Source organism: Chelonia mydas, chromosome 6 (assembly GCF_015237465.2).
Source record: "Chelonia mydas isolate rCheMyd1 chromosome 6, rCheMyd1.pri.v2, whole genome shotgun sequence".
NCBI classification, from domain to species: Eukaryota; Metazoa; Chordata; order Testudines; family Cheloniidae; genus Chelonia; species Chelonia mydas.
The window spans coordinates 110,480,408-110,500,264 of record NC_051246.2 but is presented as its reverse complement, the minus strand read 5'-3'; the positions used below and the strand labels follow the sequence as shown (position 1 = coordinate 110,500,264).

Below are 19,857 nucleotides of genomic sequence, written 5' to 3'. Positions count from 1 at the left end.
CAATAGATGAAAGTTTCAAAATAATGGGCCAGATTGTGATCAGTTTCTAAAGACACTCACAGTCAGAGGAAGTACTACATATTAATGCCTGTGGTACATTTACCATAGCATGCTAGAATTCACAAAACTAGTAAATAAGCCTGCACAGCCCTCAATTACTGTTTATTAAAAAATGAGCATTGGCAAGTAATTTATGAGGACCATATTTGCCAAACAACCTTACACAATCCAATAAAGCTGAAAACTGCTCTTGTGGCAAATTTCTTTTATTTTACAAAATATAGCTGCATTAAAAAAAAATCAAATGAACATTCCTTGCTCTGTAATCTGATTATGTTAAAGTTTTATTTTGGGAATGAGAAATTCACTTGGCAACACAGATACAACATATTTCTTCTGTACTTCCCAGCACAAATTACAGCAAATCTATGCACAAAACATCAAAGCCAGGCACAGGTAACAAGTTCAAAAAACTTTACATATTGCTACAAAACTCTGGAAGTTGCTGCAAGGCTTTCAAGGAGTCTAGATGGCGGTGTAGTTCTTGGTGTAGTTAGTGAGTTTGATCTTCTCTGGGAAAATTATGTTAACTGAAAGGTTTTCCCCATTGTTAGACTGAAGAAAACAATTCTTTTTCTTGCGTAGTAGATGGCTATATTTGGCATTAGCAAGCCACATTTCACATTTGGAAAAAAATACAATCGCAGTTGTACCCAACACAACAAGACATGTAAGCAAGCCCAGAACAATGAAACATATGACCTGACTTTTATTAAGCAAGGGGTCTGTGTTTTGGATTGTTTCTTTCATTGTTATCTTCAAGACTTTATGTTCTTGGTGAGATACTGACTTCGGACGAGCATTTGGGGGTAGATTATAACTGTGCCCATGTTTGGCCTCTGTATTCACACCACGGAGACTTGTGTTTCTGCTGAGATACGTGCAGGTTACACCAACAAATTCCGGCTTACATACGCATTCAAATCCTCCTTCAGGATGCTCATGACATGTTCCTCCATTCTCACATGGGCTGCTAGCACAGAATATGACACGGCTGCTGCAGGATTTGCCCATATAGCCAATAGGGCAATGACAGTTGAAACCTCCACCAATATCCGTGCACGTTCCTCCATTTTCACATGGGTTGGGTTCACAGTCATCTACATCTATTTCGCAAAAATTGCCAGCAAAACTCGGAAGGCACAAACAGGAGGCATGAGGCGCAAATCCATTGTCATCAACACATGTTCCCCCATTCTGACAAGGAGAGCTGGAACGCAAGACAAAACAGATGGGAGTTTAAAGAAAATGTAAGTGAAATAAGCAGATATGCAACATTTCAGATAATTAAAAAGGGGTAATTTTCTTTATTAGATAATGAGCCACGTCAGTTCCTGGTGGAATGTCATTGACGTCCATGGAGTTGCATCAAGAATGAATTTTGTCCAACATCTTTATCAATATACGCGGTCCCTCTAATATTCCAACATTGATTCCAATCTCTTCTGCACATCCTAATGTACAAATCCTATTTGAAGAGATTTAAAACTGTTTTTGAAATTAAGCAGCCCAATGTGCTTGTCTGGTTAGATTTAGGGATCTGAGGAATGGTTGAGTAGGTATTCAGACCAGAGTGAGCAAAGATATTGCCAGCATGGCTTAGTTTTTCCTCAGTAATTAGTAAAAACACAATCTAGGTATTATATATTCCGTATAAAATATCAACAAGCATAACAGCTGATGTGGAGACATTTATTTTTTATTGTATGGCTATAGCATAGTCATACCCTGTACATTTGAGGGGCTGGAAGAATTTGCGGCACTTTGAAACCTCAAAGCATTGAAAACAATACATTTTCATTTTTATTTGCATAACTACATTAAGTGAGAATAATTGTGTCAAAAGAAATCATATACAATCAAAATTGTTATTTCAAAAGGATTGGCAAGGTGGTAGCTCAGGAGACTGGTAATAAGGATACCAAACTTTTCACATCTAGGTCCCAAATTTGAAAGGACCCAAGTCAGTAGTGTTCAGAGGTTGGAACCACCTCATGGCTGCTTGGTTGCCTATGTGAAATTACCTTATTCCAGTTCCTACTAGATAAGTGTTCACAGTGCAAAATCCAGCCCAGTCAGCATCCTCCTTAATAGTCTTCACAGAAAAGCCAACGACATGGAAACAGGATAATTCTCTCAGTTCTAGAGGTGGTTCATACACATCAGGGCTAGGAAACATGGGTTGTTTTGCTACACCCTTTCTGTGGAAGGGAAGAGGACTTCATCCTCCAGGGATATCAAGTCAGCATATTTCATTGGTATTAAATTCACTCAATAACTATTAAAGAAAGGTTGTACTAAGTGCAATCTCAGAGGACTCAGCAAGATAGGGTGGCAGCCAGATAAGGGAGAGTAATAGAGAAGTTGTGCAAAAGCAGAGCGCTATCAGCTACTCAGATTGAATCAATATAGTCAACACTGAAAACATTCACAATGACTTGTTTCACGAATTTTTCTTCCAGAAGTATTTTTATTTGCTGATCCCTAATGTAACCCTGAATATCCCATCAGAATTTAAATATTATCACAAACCATTTAAAGTTAAATAAGTTAATTCAGAAATGTTAGCATTTAACCTACAAGCTCCAAACATCCCTCCTAGTTATGGTAAGAGATTGTTAATATGTAGGCAAGAGTACCATGAGGTCTTGCAAAAGTTATGTCAGAGAAACAATAGATATTACTAGCAGCTACAAGTTAAATTACTTATAGGAGTAGAAATAAGTTTAAGACTATGACCTATTTTTACAACTGCTTAAGGTTGTTTTGTGCCTTGTAGTTGGCTATGCTGTGTGAACAACAAGTTATGAAGTTGTAACCGAAACCACAAGAAAGGGCATGTAGGATGCAAGCATTTAAGAAGAAGATTATTTACCTTGTGTATAACCACAATATGACATTACCATATGATTGGCCAATTTATTAAAACGTTCCAAACCACAAATGACACAGTGAAATGACTGGTTAAGAGTTGTTTTAACTCATGCTATGCTTTATTGTTAAGGAAATTAAAGTTATTATGATAGAAATATAGGGCATAACTCATTTGATAATGAATCTATAAAACCGATGGAAATGTAAATCATTCTGGGACAGGGTGAGATGCAGACTGACACGCCCCCTCCAACGGGTTGGTGAGTACCACCTTTCTGTTACATGCTGTTCTATTTGTAGTTAGAGAAATTTGACTTAATAAACCCGTTTGAGATTACTATTTGATGCGTCACTGACTTACATATTGAACAGAACCCACTACGTTTATTACAGAAACATGTCTTTCCTAAGTTGGACTACATTAGTATTCCAGAGAGAGCTGCCAAGAGACAGGGCCATACATGACAGTGGGCCACATTTTGCAAAATCAATGGGGTTGTTATTTACAGCATAATTTGGTCCATTACTTGCACTGTGGCAGAACAGGAATCTCGTGCAAGAGGTTGCAAATGAATTTCCATCTTACTTTCATGATAATTTTACATGCAGCAGCAAAACTTCATACATGAGTCAACAGTGTGCCCTTGTTGCCAAGAAGGCCAATGGCATTTTGGGAAGTATAAGTAGGGGCATAGCCAGCAGATCGAGGGACGTGTTCGTTCCCCTCTATTCGACATTGGTGAGGCCTCATCTGGAGTACTGTGTCCAGTTTTGGGCCCCGCACTACAAGAAGGATGTGGAAAAATTGGAGAGAGTCCAGCGAAGGGCAACAAAAATGATTAGGGGTCTGGAACATATGACTTATGAGGAGAGGCTGAGGGAACTGGGATTGTTTAGTCTGCAGAAGAGAAGAATGAGGGGAGATTTGATAGCTGCTTTCAACTATCTGTAGAGGGGTTCCAAAGAGGATGGATCTAGGCTGTTCTCAGTGGTGGCAGATGACAGAACAAGAAGCAATGGTCTCAAGTTGCAGTGGGGGAGGTCTAGGTTGGTTATTAGGAAGAACTATTTCACTAGGAGTGTGGTGAAGCACTGGAATCGGTTTAATAGGGAGATGGTAGAAACTCCATCTTTAGAGGTTTTTAAGACCTGGCTTGACAAAACCCTGGCTGGGATGATTTAGTTGGTCCTGCTTTGAGCAGGGGGTTGGACTAGATGACCTCCTGAGGTTTCTTCCAGCCCTAATCTTCTATGATTCTATGAAAGATAGCTCAGCAGGATCTGTCTGGAATTTGAAGGGCTGCAACAACTTCCTGTAATGTGCGAGGTGGACTGTCAAGTTTCCTCACAGTGAATTATGAACCAGGGGCACGAATGGCCACAGCTGGGAAGTGTGCTAGGAAGCCTGGGATACGATGGTTTGACTCAGGTCTGCGTACTCCAGTGTGGATACTGGAGTCCTAGGTTTCATGGGGGAGTGAAGCATTGAGGGGCTCCCCAGAAGTACCTGCCTATTATGGTAGAGGAGTAGGCTGGTTGTTCTTTGTTTCCACCAAGTGAAATAAACTATTGGTGGCTCCCTGAACATCTCCCACTGTAGCTGGGAGTTGGGAGGAAAGCTCCTGCAAGCCTGGAATTGGTAGTTTGCAGTGATGGGGTCTGGAAAGAAGAGTGGGTTTTTATACTCTTTCAGGATTTCGCAGAAGTAAAGTACAGTTAGTAAAGGGAGATTAGTAACGTTTGGGGTGGTGGTAATTATGAGAGCCAGAAGGCAGATTATAAGCCAGACTATAGTGTCTGGTTAAAACAGAGAATGACAGGATTAATTGTCCTATGGTCCACTGGAAACTGTGTGGTGAGCAGGTACCTTGAAGAGTCCGGCAACCTCTCTTGGCTCAAAGTAAGATTTATGGTGTTAGGAAAAAAATCAGTCAAAACCCTTTGTTATGGGGAGGGGGAGATTTGAGCCCTTGTGTTTGGAATGGGATAATTCACCAACTTCTTTGGGAATTGGGATGAAAGTTGGAGAGAGAATAAGAAGGGGTGTAAGATCATGATTAAAGGTCTAGAAAAATTGTTGTTCTTAACCCCTGAGGACAAGAAGCAGTGGGCTTAAATTGCAGCAGGGGAGGTTTAGGTTGGACATTAGGAAAATTTTTCTAAAATTTTTCAGGGTGGTTAAGCACTGGAACAAATTGCCTACGGAGACTGTGGAATCTACATCATTGGAGATTTTTAAGAGCAGGTTAGACAAACACCTGTCAGGGATGGTCTAAATAATACTTAGTCCTGCCGCGAATGCAGGGGACTGGACTAGATGACCTCTCGAGGTCCCTTCCAGTGCTATGATTTTATGATCATCATCTGAATATTGCATATGTGTAAAACAAAGCAGAACAAAATTTAGAGGAATCATGGGGAATTTTAAGAACACCTTTATTATTATTCACATAAGGTTAAGTATATGATTAAAATAAGTAATATATTAAAGTTAATTCTCTAAGAACACAGCAGCAATTCTACTGTATTAAACACTCACCTTTTAAGACAGTGTTTCACAAAAAATGGTGCATGAACTACCAGCCAAGTGGATATGGCCACTCCATTGTTCTCCCGGGACTCTGCTCTCATTTAAAAAAAAAGTTGGCTCTAGCTGTTATGATTGTGAAGAATATTTTCAGCACTTGATCCAAGTGTAACTGATACACTGATATCTGCCTGAGTTTGCCAATAAGCTGAAATAATAGCTCTGATGTGCAAACTTCCTATTCATATCAAGTGTTAACTCAGATGCCCGTGATGATACTTGACAACATCAACACTGATAACTGTTCCATCCAGGCATGTAAGAAAGAATAAAAAAGTCATAAAGATCTACATCAGTAATTCACAAAATGTGGGGTGCGCCCCCACCCAAAGATGGGACAAAGGGCTAGAAGGCAGTGGGTGCGGAAGATGTATAAATTAAACTGGGTAGATCTTTAACAACACAGAGTTGAAGGGGAGTTGCAATTTGTTTAATATTCCTGAAGGAGTCTCAGCATTCTAACATTTGGAAAACACTGCTTTAAGGAATGTTAGGAAACAGGGCACATGACTTCCAAGCCAGCATATGAAAACAATAATTTCCCCAGGACACAGGGCCATATCCAGTAGGTAGCATTCAGGAATATTTTTATGAAGGTCAGGAGCTCATCTGTAATAATTTATGAACACTGTATGTGACCTAGTTATTGGGATAGTTACTGGAATATTTATTGCATGTAGGGTGATCAGATGTTCCGATTTTATAGGGACAGTCCCAATATTGGGGGCTTTTTCTTATATAGGCACCTATTACCCCTCAACCCCCTGTCCCAATTTTTCATACTTGATATCTGGTCACCCTCACTGCATGCATATGTTGGTTTACTTTAATAGCAGGCTACAGCTCACTTCATCGGATGCATTCAGTGGAAAATACAGCGGGGAGATTTATATACCCAGAGAACATGAAACAATGGGTGTTACCATACACACTGTAACGAGAGTGATCAGGTAAGGTGAGCTATTACCAGCAGGAGAGCGGGGGGGGGGGGAACCTTTTGTAGCAATAATCAAGGTGGGCCATTTCCAGCAGTTGACAAGAACGTCTGAGGAACAGTGGGGAGTGGGGGGGGGCGGATAAACATGAGGAAATAATTTTACTTTGTGTAATGACCCATCCACTCCCAGTCTCTATTCAAGCCTAAGTTAATTGTACCCAGTTTGCAAATTAATTCCAATTCAGCAGTCTCTCATTGGAGTCTGTTTTTTAAGTTTTTTTGTTGAAGTATTGCCACTTTTAGATCTGTAATCGAGTGACCAGAGAGACTGAAGTAATCGCTGGTAATAGCTCAACTTACCTGATCACTGTCGTTACAGTGTGTATGGTAACACCCATTGTTTCATGTTCTCTGTGTATATAAATCTCCCCACTGTATTTTCCACTGAATGTATCTGATGAAGTGAGCTGTAGCTCACGAAAGCTTATGCTCAAATAAATTTGTTAGTCTCTAAGGTGCCACAAGACCTCCTTTTCTTTTTGCGAATACAGACTAACACGGCTGCTACTCTGAAACCTTTAATAGCAGGGTTGTTAACAAGCAGAAAGGCTACATGATGGCTCCAAATAAGCATATTGGAGGTCAGTAAGACAGAATGCCTGAACTATTAGCTGTGAAGATGCTACTTTCAGGCTAGAGCCAAGTCAGAAGTCTTGTTTTGCCAGGGCTGGGATTGAAGAAATCAAAAGGAGCACAGACAAGGTAAAAAGTCTCCTTCTCCAGAGATCAGGCATTTGTCAGGGAGCTGTTCACGGGGTACAGGCTGACAAAAACACTGACACCTACTTGGGGTTCTAAAGAAGTTAGGCCTTCCTATGCATTAAGTAAGACAGATGTGTGTAGCCCTTTTCTTGGTTTAAAATCCATTTTCTCTTATGCTTTCTTTGTTCTTACTGTTAAGATTAAACAAGACTTTGTTTAAGAAAGCTTTCTAGTTCTTCTAGTTAGCACTGATCACAAGCCCTCAAAGGGAAGACTTGCTGGTGCAAAACTCAGTCAGGCCACATGGTGCTGAAGTTCAAGAGTGGGAGAAATGTGGGTTTCACCCCAGAAAAAGGTAAGGGCATGAGGCCTAACACCTGTGGGGGTACACTCAAAGGTGTTAGGGTACACTCAAAGGTGCAATTAGCCCTGAACCACGACAGAGACTCCAATCAGATCAGAGCCCCAGTGTAGTAGGTGCTGTACAAAACACATAAACAGGAGACAGGCTATCGCCCCTCCATAACAAAACACATACCTGCAGAGCAGTGACTGGAATTGTGTCCCTGCAATTCCTAAAAGCCAAAGCTCTACCGTCTGAGTTAAAGGAAGATTTCTGTTAGGCCTTTGTTATGCCACCAATTCCCTTACCGAGCACTGAACATCAGCCATCCTTACATTGTAAACTGCAAGCAACCAATGGGGGTAAAATAACTCACACGTACACAAAATTACCCAACCTGGCCCCACTGAAGTCAATGGCAAAAATCTTCCACTGACATAACAGAGCACAGGTTTGGAACAAAGTCATAGACTCATAGATTTTAAGGTCAGAAGGGACCTTCATTATCATCTACTTTGGCCTCCTGCACTTTACAGGCCACAGAACTTCACCCACCCAATCATGTAATAGACCCATAATCTCTGGCTGAGTTACTGAAGTCCTCAAATCATTATTTAAAGACTTCAAGTTACAGAGAATCCACCATTTACAATAGTTTAAACCTGCGAGAGCCCCCTGCTGCAGAGAAAGACAAAAAACTCCCAGGGTCTCTGCCAATCTGACCCAGGGGAAAATTCCTTCCCAACCCCAAATATGTTGATCAGTTGAACCCTGAGTATTTCAGCAAGAATCTCCAACTTGAAGTCAGTGAGAGCATGTTTGGGCAACAGCCTTACACAAAATAAATATTTGTTTGCTCAATTACAACCCATTTTCATCAAATATAACGAGTGCAGAAGTTTCCACGGAGATTTAACTACATGGAAAGGCTAAAAGGGTTGTAACAAACCATTGTTGAGCTAAAGGGAGACAAGGAAACCTTAGACAAAAGTCAATGTTTCAAATCAGGATAATTATTTTTAAAGTGATTTATAACACAGAAATTGATTAATTTTCTTCAAGCTTTGCAGAAATATTCTGCTTCAACCTCAGGGGAAATCTGCCAATTTTCAGGCTAAGACAATTTTCCAAACCAAAGCTCTAGGGAAGCTAAAACAGCATTTTATAATGTAAGCTGGTAGCAGCCTTAACCGTAGTGAAGCTCCTGCTTTATCATAATAAAATGCATGAGGATTAAAGGACTTCAGATACTAGGAGAATGTGAGAAGACCCTTGATAGAACAGAATAGATTCCTCCTAAGAATCTAGAGCTGGTTGGATTTTTTCAAATTTCATTAAAAAATTATTCACAATTTTTTCATCATTTTTCAGACAGTTCTGTTCCCAGCTATATTATTAAAACCTAGTGACAACTGAGTCATGGACAAAATGTGCAGCCAAAAAGCCATCATAAGACAAGACTCACAGGGAATAGGTTTCTTAATTAATAGTTTCATACCTTAAAGTCTATTTTCCCCATAGTAATCTGAGTTCAGCCATTAATACAATATTGCATGTAGAGTTTATTGTATCAGAATACTGCCAGCCTTCATCAATGAATAAAAGCTTGAATTTCACTAAATTATATTCCTTCTAATCCCTTGTTGCTGTTTCAGCCTCTTAATGTTTGTCTGTCCAAATCTTTTGTTACATGCTTAATTAAAACAATATCCATATTTCAGACATTATATTCTTAATTGATTTCATTTACTGGTACTAATTTCCTTTAATTTGTACATTATAGATGATTTACCTTACAGTACAGGTCTAAGGAATAGTTAATATTTTGCATGTAAACACCCGCCAGTTGTCTACTTATCTACTTTATGGGCCATGCTGTCAGACATATGCCTAACTTGTACATGCAGATATTGTGACTGCATATTCAGTTATGAGCATAAAAATGACTAATTAGGCACATGACTGGACAGTTTTATGCATGCTCTATGTGACTGCATGAGAAAATCTTCCAAACAGCCAGTTAGTTAAGTACTTCAGAAAGGGAATCCACTTAAGTCAAGGGAATTCTTTCCCTGGGTTTTGTTGGGCTTTGGATCAGGCCCAATACATATCAGAAAGGCAGTTTTACAAATGTGAATAAATAAATGGCCACTTGGATGCCAGCTACAGAGGTTAATGGAGGTGCTTGAGCTGGGGATGCCTTTGTACAGAGGAGAAGGAGCTGCTGGAAGGCTGTTCTGCGCAACAGCCCTTCACTATCAAACACAACCCTTTCCTCTGTCCAGTCCCATCCCGCTAATCCAATTTGTTGACTTTTAGGTCTTTCAACACTGCTAGGTCTGCTTGAGCGAATGTGCTAAAAATAGCCACGTGGCCAGGGTAGCAGAGGCAGAGTCTCGGGCTAGCCGCCTGAGTTCACACTCAGGGAGACCAGATGATTTGTACACAAGCAGCGAGCCAAGCTGCTGCCTGTGCTATCCCCAGCAACCCTACTATTTTGAGCACATTAGTTCAAGCAAAACTAGCACATATCTGTCTGCTCAAGCTGGGACGCACACGCCCAGCTGCAGTGTCGACATACCCTTACAGCATGCTGCCAAGCTCATCCATTTGGACAGGCCTTTCGGGAAGCCTGAGGTTTGGTGGGTTTAGCTGACCATAAAGGCAGGGGCTACTCGGAATGTGGGTGGCGAGAAGAAAGAAACTCCCTCTCCGCTCTGTGGCCCGAGGAAGCAGCACACAGCCCCGCCCCTTCTCTGCTGATTTAATGGGAATCATAGAATATCAGGAGGTCATCTAGTCTAACTCCCTGCTCAAAGCAGGACCAATCCCCAATTTTTGCCCCAGATCCCTAAATGGCCCCCTCAACAATTGAATTCACAACCCTGGATTTAGCAAGGCCAATGCTCAAACCACTGAGCTATCCCTCCCACCCAGTGTCTCCCCTTATTTAACTACTACACTGGGTGTAGAGTTTTATGGGAGTTCAAATACCTTGGTGTTGCAGACAGGGTTCTTTTGTGCTAAGGGAGGTTGCTGGTTGGCTACTGCTCTTTTGGTCTTAATTGGATTGTATTTTTAATTATTTGTTAAGAGCACCTAGAACGTACTTTTGACATTTATCTATTGAAACTGTAAAAAACCCCAAACATAATATTACTACAATATGTGCAATTTTGAATATTTGAGGTTCAACTTATGCACACAGACTCATGCTAAAAATCTGATCAGATTTATATAATAGGAATAGATCAGAATTAGTCAATTTGAGTCTAGAAACAAATAGGCTAGAAACTAAATTACCATGTCGGCGGAAAAGTTATGTGCTACATATCAAACATTTCATGATTTAAGAAAGAAAACCAGAGAAAAATTTAGTAGGATTGTATATTTATATCAGAAATCAATATTTACCCATTAATAATGCAGGGCCCTTTTTTCAGATGGCAGTTTTTTCCTGTAAATCCCTTGGCACACAAACAAATATATCCTCCATCTCCAGTCTCTATGCATGTTGAATTATTGGTGCAGGGTTTTGAAGAACATGGGTGAATATCTGTGTTAACAAAAACAGACAGTTTTGTTACATCAAAAACCATTAGTTGTAATGTTAAATATTTAGCACATGAGAAATCAGGGTCTACTTTATCATATAAAAGCCATTAAATAGTAAACAATACAAAAAGACTAAGTGCATTTTTAAAGGTCCTTCATCCTGCATTGCATATATTTTGATTTATTCTTCTCTCTAATGGAGGGCAGATTGTTCAGTTACTTCATAGTCAGTCAGCTTGTTCCCCACCCATTAGCTCTCACTTTGTGAAATACACTTGGATTGCTTCTCTCTATGAATAAGTAATATTAACAATAAAAAGTTAGTGGTGGGGGGAGAGCTACTGATTACTATAAACATCACCTCATATTCCCAACTACTTCATGCATGTAAGTCAGATAAAGCAATGTGCAATCTAAAAATGGTATATTTACAAATTTCTCCAGATTGCCTGATGTTTCAAGTCCTACACAAAAGCATTTTACGTTTTAAAAGAGACAACTGATATTTGTAAGTAACAAAACACAGGAGCTGTTTAGGAATTTAGATTTTCTTGGGCAGGGAGGGTGTCAGCAAATGCCAATTTGGTTGAAACTGAAACTTTTCTTAGGAGAGGGCTGGTTTCAATGAAAATTCATTGGAAAGGTTACTTGGGTCCTGGTTGGAAATTCTGGGCACATCTGCAATGTGGAGAACCCAGGGTCAAGTCCTTGTTCCGCCTGATGTTGTGCAGGGATTTGAGCCTGGGTCTTCCAACATCCCTAATCACCATCTTTACTATTCTGGCATCATGGTGTCTGTCTCAATTAAATATTCATTGGGCCAGAGAGAGAGAGTGACTGTGCAGCTCGGTGGCTCACCTGAGATGTGGGTGATGCAAGGACTTGAACTTGTGTCCTTCAAACTGCAGGTAGATGCCCTTACTGGACTACTGGCTACTGTGGAGGGCTTCTTGTTTACCTGAAAAACTTTGAAAGGTCTCAGTTTCATCCCGATGCAGAATGGGAAAATTTTTGTGGGATGGGAAAACTGTTTCCAGCCCAGCTCTACAAACCACCTTTGAACTTCAACTTGTTCCTCTCTCTGTGGTATAGACTTTGCTGGTTGGCATTTACCTCTTACATGATGGTGCCAGAAGAGTGGACCCTGTTATATTTTTGCCTGGTAAGTCACGCACGTAATCTTTCACAATTACCCTCTTAGACTGAGTCTCCTCCAGAGCAACTATTGAAGATTTAAAATGAAATAAATAAATAAGTAAATGAACCAAGATAACATGGCAGCTGCTGTGAGGTCTTGCAACTTGCTGCGAGGTCTTGCAAGCTCACACACGCATTTTCAGTGACAGCACTGTGCGTATACTTTTTTCTAAAGTGATAAATAAGGATGTGATGAATATTAAATTCTACTTCCCACCTAAACCCACAGGATAATGTGAACCCAGAGGAATGTCATGAGGCAATGTAAAATATTAACCATAACTATAAACGTTGTCCAATTACAATTACAGTAAAATGCTCTTCCCCCTGTATAGGGGCTTATTTTCCACTATCTTAGTCTGTCCCGATTGCCACACTACCACTTTATGTGAACTTTTGTGTGTAAATGGTGGTTTCCACAAGGACCAAAATAGCCTCGACTGCATTTTGCAGCAGTGTTGTGTGCCCATTTTGGCAAGCCTTAAGGGCAGCTAACCAAACACAACCCTGATACAGGAGAAAGGAGATACCCTGCAATAGACACACATTTAATAACATTAAATAAGAAATGTATAAGAAGAAAATAAGGAAGGAAAGAAAATAAGGCATATAACAGCTCACTAGCTAGGAAAATGACACAATCCTTGAGCCTATAGGAATAAATTCTCTACTTTAAAAAAAACCCAACATTATTCTTGAATTTCCCCCCACCCTTCTCTCAAATGACGGATGAGCTGTGGAATTTCTTACCACAAGAGATAACTGAGGCCCAGAGCTTAAGAGAATTCAGAAAAGGATTAGCCATTTACATGGATGAGAATATCTATAGTTGCTTTGCATAGAATTAAAATAGGAGGTACAAAGAGTTAAACCCTCATGTTTCAGCAATCACTAATTGTTTGTATTAGGAAGAAAATTCCCCAGTAGCAGTTCACTGGAGGGTTTCTTGCACCTTCCTCTTAAACGTCTGGCACTGCTCAGTATCAGAGACCATTAGATGGACCATTGATTTGATCTGCTGTGGGGACTCCTATGTTCCAAACGAGCTGTCATTAAGATACCAGGCACATATTCTGAACACCAGTTACTATAATGGCACTAATTTTGTGGGCTTTTCGCCCTGGTTTCCATAGAACAAACCAGCCACACTGGTTTTCCCCTCTGTTTTGAAAGTTATTCTGTGTGGTACATACACCCTCTGTGGCATGTCACAAAGCTAGCTCAAGAAAGAGAATCCCTCTGTAACAGGGTGGCTTTCACCACAAACTGGGACTAAGCCAACCCTGATCATAGCATGAGTCTCACCTGAGAGGAATCAAGTGATTTTGGTGTAAAAGGAGCAGGAGGGTGCAATAAAGGGGGAAACCTAGGAAGCTGTGGCAGCGTTTGGAGAAAGTGAGGAAAGGCTTCTGCAGTGACGACCCAGAGACCAGGGGGAGTTGCCCCAGGCAGGAAGGCCTGGGAGAAGGAAGAGAAATCTTATGTTGTGTGGATTTAGGAGGACCTTGTTTGGGGATTTTGAGTTTTATTTGCAGTTTATTTTATATTTTGACCAAGAAAAGCTTGAAGGGAAGTTTTATTTGAACAGTCCAAGTGGGGAAGCTGAGGTAGTCTGCCTGTAGCCTGACCCTAGGCCAAAAGGGGGTGCATGAGAAGTGGCCAACCTGGTTACACCCTGACACATGTGTACAGGTTTTAAATATGGGGTTGGATCCTGCAAAGTGCTCTACCCTCTTGCCTTGATCCGGTAAAGTGCTCAAGCATGTACTCATCTTCAAGCATGTGATTAAATAACTCAGGGTATGTCTACAAGGGGATTAAAAAACCTGCAACTTTCCCAGGTCAGCTGACTCAGGTTCAACAGGCTTGGGCCCTGGAGCTTAAAAATTGGTGTGCAGACATTCAGGCGTGGGCTGGAGCCCCTTACCAACAATAAACAATAGCACCACTGCTGGCCCATTTCCTCATAACAAGGCTGCACCAACCTCCAAATCTGAATATCCCCAAACAGTGGCTGCATACAGAAACACCTTGGCAAACGTATACAGTCTTTAAAAGTTGCAAAAATGGAGGACATTGAGGAAGTGCAACAACTTCCCATAAAAAGGTGCATTACTTAGGAACTTTCTTGATTCTTTAGAGCAACATAGTAAATGTATGTTTTGATCTGGTGTACACTCATAGCTATAGACTGCCTGAGGAGCTAAAAATGCCAGTTTAGGTCCATTTGCTTGTGAAAATGTAACAGTGGTTGTCTCCACTTCTCACATGCAAAGATAAAATGTTAAGGGGGATTCCTTTATAGGTAGGAGTCTAGTATTTTATACTGAGGTACTGGATTGGATTTAGTGTTTCCATATGAAAGTCAGTTATTCATACATGCTAACCATCCCAAATTGGGCAGAAGCCTCCTATTTGTCCTGTGGAATTTCCTCTTTCTTCCTAACCTGATCAAATCTGGATTAATGGTATGTGTTAATGAGTTATAGCAATTCATCACAACTTTATACAACCATCTTCCTAGCAGAGGAGGGTCCAATGCAATGACTGAGCAGTTGCTCCATGTCATGTTATATTGCTTTATTGGATCATGACAATCATGGGTAAAGGCCTCCCTTCCAACAGGGAGGAAGCTTCTCTCTGCTGACCCAATATGAATTAGAGAACATGTCCAGACTAGCTAAATCCATTGGACTGGCATGATTTTCAATATACCTGATATACCCCAACATCAGACAAACAGCTAATTCTATCATTCTGATTATTCTTGACATGTCCTTAGCCGGCCCTGGATTCAAGTTTGCAAAAACTGACTCCTAGTGGTGAGTAAAATATTTTTTGGATGTCTGTAGAGCATGCTTGGTATTACTAAATATAGAGATAATAGGTAATATTTTCAAATCCACCCAAGTTATTTTCAAAAGGGACTTAGTGACTTAGGACCAGATTTTCAAAGTATTTAGGTGCCTAGAGATCTAGATCGTAAACTTGTGTTATTTTCAGAAATGCCAAACCAGATCAAGTTTCTAATGCCCATTGATTTCAAGTGACTAAGTTTCATTTTTAAAAGTGACAGATTTTCAATGGTATTTAGGTTCCTAAAGATGCAGATAGGTGCCTAGTGGGATTTAAAAACAAAAAGTATCTAATCTACTTAAGTGTTTCTGAAATCTCTCTAGGTACCTATCTGCATCTTTGGTGTCTAAATACCTTTGAAAATCTGGACCATAAAAGCCCAAGTTTAATTGAAAGACGATGGGATTTAGGCTCTAAGTCACATAGGAGACTTTGAAAATGTTACTCAATGAGAATTACCTAATGAATAAGAATGATTTCTTGAACATCAAGTTACAGAACACAGCAACAAACTAACTTTTGATAAACTAGAAAATGATGAAACCCAGAAGACTGGCAAATATATGAGCCCACTTCTCCTTTTCTACTGGTTTAACATCAATGTAACTCCACTGAATCACTGGAATTTCTTTTGATCTACAGTGGTTTGAATGAGGGAAGAATTAAGTGCTATACCTTCTAATAGTTCCATTCAAATCCTTTGCTAGAAAATATTTAGTCAAGCACCAAACTCATGTGTTTATTTCAACTTATACTATCATATGCACATGATGTTGCATAATGAATTATTTCAACTGATTGAACACACCCACGGGGACTTCTTACATTTACGGAACCAGTGTAGAATTTGTTATTTACCATCTGCATGTGACAATCATAGTTAAAAATGGAATTAGGGTTTTATACATAATTCTAATAATACCCAGAACTATATTATACAAGATATTGTGTTTTCACCTAAAATGTGAATGCATAAGGCTTTTTTTTCTCTCCCCCCTAAATCGCCCCCACCCCCCCAAAAAAATTCATGTCTCTTCGTGTTTTCGGTCAAATATTCATTTTAGAAAGAAAACATCTAGGGAAAAGCTTTTGCATATTTCTAACACCAGATGGAGCTGTAATCACTTCATTTAATCTCTGGGAAACTATGTTGCTCTATTAAAGGAAAGTATTTGCAAACCTATGTCACAAAGGCTGCCAACCCATCCTTCTTCACAGACACATTGCCATGGTTTGGCACAGCTGCCATGCACACAACCAGGAAAAGGAACACACTGATAACAGAGAGCTCCTTGCCACCCAGGTTGACACCTGAAATAGATACAAGACAAGATACAGAGGTTTTTTAAAATAATTACCAGGCTGTTCTCCTTTTAAAAGGCACAAAAAACTGAATTTGCAAAGATAACACTGCTACATGTAATGCATTTGGAAAAAAAGACTTTCAATGTTTATAAAATACTGGGGAAAGAATTAAAGAAAAACGATTCACTTTAGGTGCAAGAAAAACAAATATTTTAAACCTAAAATAACTTAGCCCTCTTAAATAAATTGGTTAGTCTCTAAGGTGCCACAAGTACTCCTTTTCTTTTTGCGAATACAGACTAACACGGCTGTTACTCTGAAACTTAGCCCTCTTAAGTATCTTTCTATAGGTGCTCCTAGGATATTTTAAAAGAAATACTCTAATTCTCAGAGGCATCCAGGTTTCTTTAATATGTTATACAATTCTAGTTACAGTCTGTTAGTGGAGAGCTGTGTCCTTATAGCATCACATTTTCAGCAGGCAAATCATTCTAATTTCTGTCTTTTTTTTTTTTTTTACAAGAATAATCAGTCCCTTCACTAATAACCTCAACTGGTAGATCTCTTTACCTGCATTCACTAGGACTTTCACAAAATCCATTCACTGGGTGGCAGCCAGGTTTACAAACAACACCTAGGAGAGAGATTTGTAAAGTGTCAGTACTAAAAAGAACCATATCCTCACATTCTATATAGATTATAGATGCTTTAAAACTAACCAAAAATGTATAAAATTTAGATTTGTTCTCATTCTAAAAACAAAATGTAACTTTAAATAAACATATCTCCTGGCAATTCAGCTATTAGACACCTGGAATGGAAGTTCCTCAGAACTGTACAAGTTAAACCACTTTAGCATATGGACATTTTTTGCAATATTAATATCAATTTACATAAAATTGAAAATGACATAAAAAGGTCTAAGTCGTTTTGCACATCACAGATACTATTATACTTTTATTTATACAAAAGTACCTTTAGTCAGAAATAATTTGCATTCTAAAAATTTGATAGTACACATGTTGAATCCATTCGACAAGGCTGTGTTATGAAGAAACACTAAATTCTGATTAAAGTGTACGAGAATAGCAAAAGTTAAAGAGCAACGGGCACGTTTTCTTTGCAGACAATTGAATGTAAATATTTTAATCTGTTAAATAATCGCAATCTCACGTGCAATCATTAACGTTTGACATAATGACATTGCAAGAGAAATCCCTGCTCGCACTCAGTGAGAAGAAAAGCGCCTCTCTAAAATCAATAAGAGAAAATGAGAACTTGGGAGGAACTTGAACTAGAAAAACACGCGTAGGGTAGAGAAATACTCGGTACTTCAACAGTGGCATTAAAAAAAAAAATCAGCGTGAGACGACCTCTGGGAAGTTTTTAAACCCGTTTACTTGCGTTAAGGTTGCAAGCTCTTCCCGTTCACGCCAGCCACTGCACACCAAGATGACAAGAGGAAACACTGGGTCTTCTGCATTGTCGTCTACTCGGTCAGCGGCGGCTTTCCAGGACACGCTTGCCGGAACATGGCGGGTGCGGGTGCGTTTGTGGGACCTAGGAACGCTCCCCACCGCCTCTCGCTCGTAGCGTGTGTGCGCGCATAGGCTCCAGCGTCCCGCGCCGGGACACGGGAACGCACGTCCCCACACCGCCTTCTCCCTCTCTGCGGCGAGACCGAAGAGAAGCTGAACAAAGTCTCTCCGAGCGCACAGACCGGAGCTGGGAGCAGCAGCAGCCGCCGAACGGGTAAGCAAGCAAAGCCCCCCCCCCCAGCCTGCAGAACTTTCCGCCCGTGACAAAAGTGCCATGAACTTGTCCAGGCTGGGGCCAGCCGCAGCCTCCCGCCGGGCGGCCCCGGCTCCGGCTCCGGCGCGCTCTTACCTGGGGTAACGGGCAGGATGAGGGGAAAGAAGCAGCCGCAGCAGCAGAGTAAAGTGACAGCCTGGAAATCCATCACCCCGCGTACCAGGGGCGCGCTCCCCACCTACGACGACAGGCACATGCCCGTGGCAGCAGGGCGCCGGGCTGCTCCCCCACCAGCCCGGAGAGGGGATCTGGCACCCGGCCCCCCGCCAGCTCCGGGGTGTCTGCTCCGCTAGCTCCCTTGGCACCTCCGGGGGTGTCTGCACCGCCCCTCTGCAGCAGCGGGCGGGGAGACTCCGTCTTTGCTGCAGAGCGAGCGAAAGCTCCCCCCTAGCCTTGGCAGAGCTCACAGCGGATCCGCTGGCACAGTCAGGATCCGGCTTATAATTAAACTTCTACGTGGAAGGTGAAGGGAAGTGTTGGGGGGGGGGGGGAGAAGAGGCCTCTCCCCTTCCCCAGTCCCTCCAGCCTCCCCTGCCCCCCTCCGCGGGGGGGGGGGGTCGCATCTGCATTCCCCACCCCGCTCGTGGGCAGGGAAGGGGTAGCCAGGGATTAACTTTGTTTCGGGGGTGGCTCGTCCGCAGGGGGGGTTGTGCCGCTCCGCGGAGCTAGCGGGGGCTGTCCCGGCACTGGGGAGCCAGAGGTCGGAGCAGAGCAGGGGGATCCTGTCCTGCGCCTTCCCCACTTGCTTCACTGCACAGACGGGGCAGGGCGGCCGGCTGCCTCCGGGCTCCCCCTGCTAGTGTCCGGTCCCTTGCCCAGCGGCAGGCGAGGGGTCTGAGCAGCGGGCAGCCCCACGCACCGATTGAGCGAGATCCGCGCCCCAGGGTGGCCACCCGTCCCTGGCTTTCAAAGTGCGTAGGTGGGTTTTCCTTACATGGGTGCGTTTATTTGTCCAAACTGCGGCCAGGCAACGTCCAGTCCTCATCACCTTCTCCACTGACTAACGGCCTCTGGGCACCCAGGCAGGCCACTTACAAAATAACCCGACCAGGAGTCCCCCTAGATGGTTAGATCCACATTTTCCAGAGTGGCTGCCAATTTTGGGGTGCAAAATTGTAGCACCCTGAATCTCTGGCTGCTTTTGAAAATGTTGGCCCTGTTGTTTAGATTACTTTGTCTTTCCCCTGCAACATTGAAAAGGACCCTGCAAAGGAAAAAAAATATACCTCCGCCCCCTTTCTGGATTATTTATTATGCTCAAAGGCAGCTTTCAATAATTCTGGAGATGGGAGAGAGATTGAGAAGAAAAAACACTTTTTCCCAGCCTCTGTTTTCTTTTCCACTACAACTAGCAGGTTTTGTCTGGCCTGTTTTTGCTGGTGGACTCTGTGGATGACTGAAGAAGTGAGCTGTAGCTCACGAAAGCTTATGCTCAAATAAGTTTGTTGGTCTCTAAGGTGCCACAAGTCCTCCTTTTCTTTTTGCGGATACAGATTAACAGAGCTGCTACTCTAAAACCTGAAGAGCTAGTGGAATTATGACATTACAAGGGACAAGAAAATGAAATCT

At 41.6% G+C, this 19,857-nt stretch overlaps 1 protein-coding gene and 1 long non-coding RNA gene across 3 annotated transcripts in view; one reads left to right on the top strand and one right to left on the bottom strand.

Annotated features, from left to right (window-relative positions):
- Positions 1-326: 326 nt before the first annotated feature.
- On the bottom strand, positions 327-19,285 carry DLK1 (delta like non-canonical Notch ligand 1). Of its 2 annotated transcripts, XM_037900951.2 has the most exons (6): positions 18,364-18,720; positions 17,047-17,110; positions 16,352-16,482; positions 11,977-12,084; positions 10,978-11,119; positions 327-1,270 (listed from the first exon to the last, which is right to left on the bottom strand). In XM_037900951.2, the coding sequence occupies exons 1-6, from the start codon at positions 18,434-18,436 to the stop codon at positions 526-528; spliced, it is 1,263 nt and encodes a 420-aa protein (XP_037756879.1). In that variant the 5' UTR covers positions 18,437-18,720; the 3' UTR covers positions 327-525. The 2 variants fall into 2 exon arrangements, with proteins under 2 accessions (XP_037756879.1, XP_037756881.1); XM_037900953.2 differs by lacking the exon at positions 11,977-12,084 and having other exon boundaries at positions 18,364-19,285.
- The window catches only part of LOC122466252, a 76,739-nt gene continuing 74,742 nt past the window's right edge, over positions 17,861-19,857 (top strand). The window contains exon 1 of the long non-coding RNA XR_006291628.1: positions 17,861-18,228. This is a non-coding gene — a long non-coding RNA (uncharacterized LOC122466252). The remainder of the gene's footprint in view (positions 18,229-19,857) is intronic.

Excerpts from the sequence above, each read along its gene's own strand:
- DLK1 (XM_037900951.2), bottom strand. The coding sequence starts at position 18,436 with ATGGATTTCCAGGCTGTCACTTTACTCTGCTGCTGCGGCTGCTTCTTT. Across the intron at positions 17,111-18,363 it reads CATCCTGCCCGTTACCCCAG|GTGTTGTTTGTAAACCTGGC; the intron begins GTAAGAGCGCGC and ends TCTCTCTCCTAG. Across the intron at positions 11,120-11,976 it reads TTGCATCACCCACATCTCAG|ATATTCACCCATGTTCTTCA; the intron begins GTGAGCCACCGA and ends TTGTTAACACAG.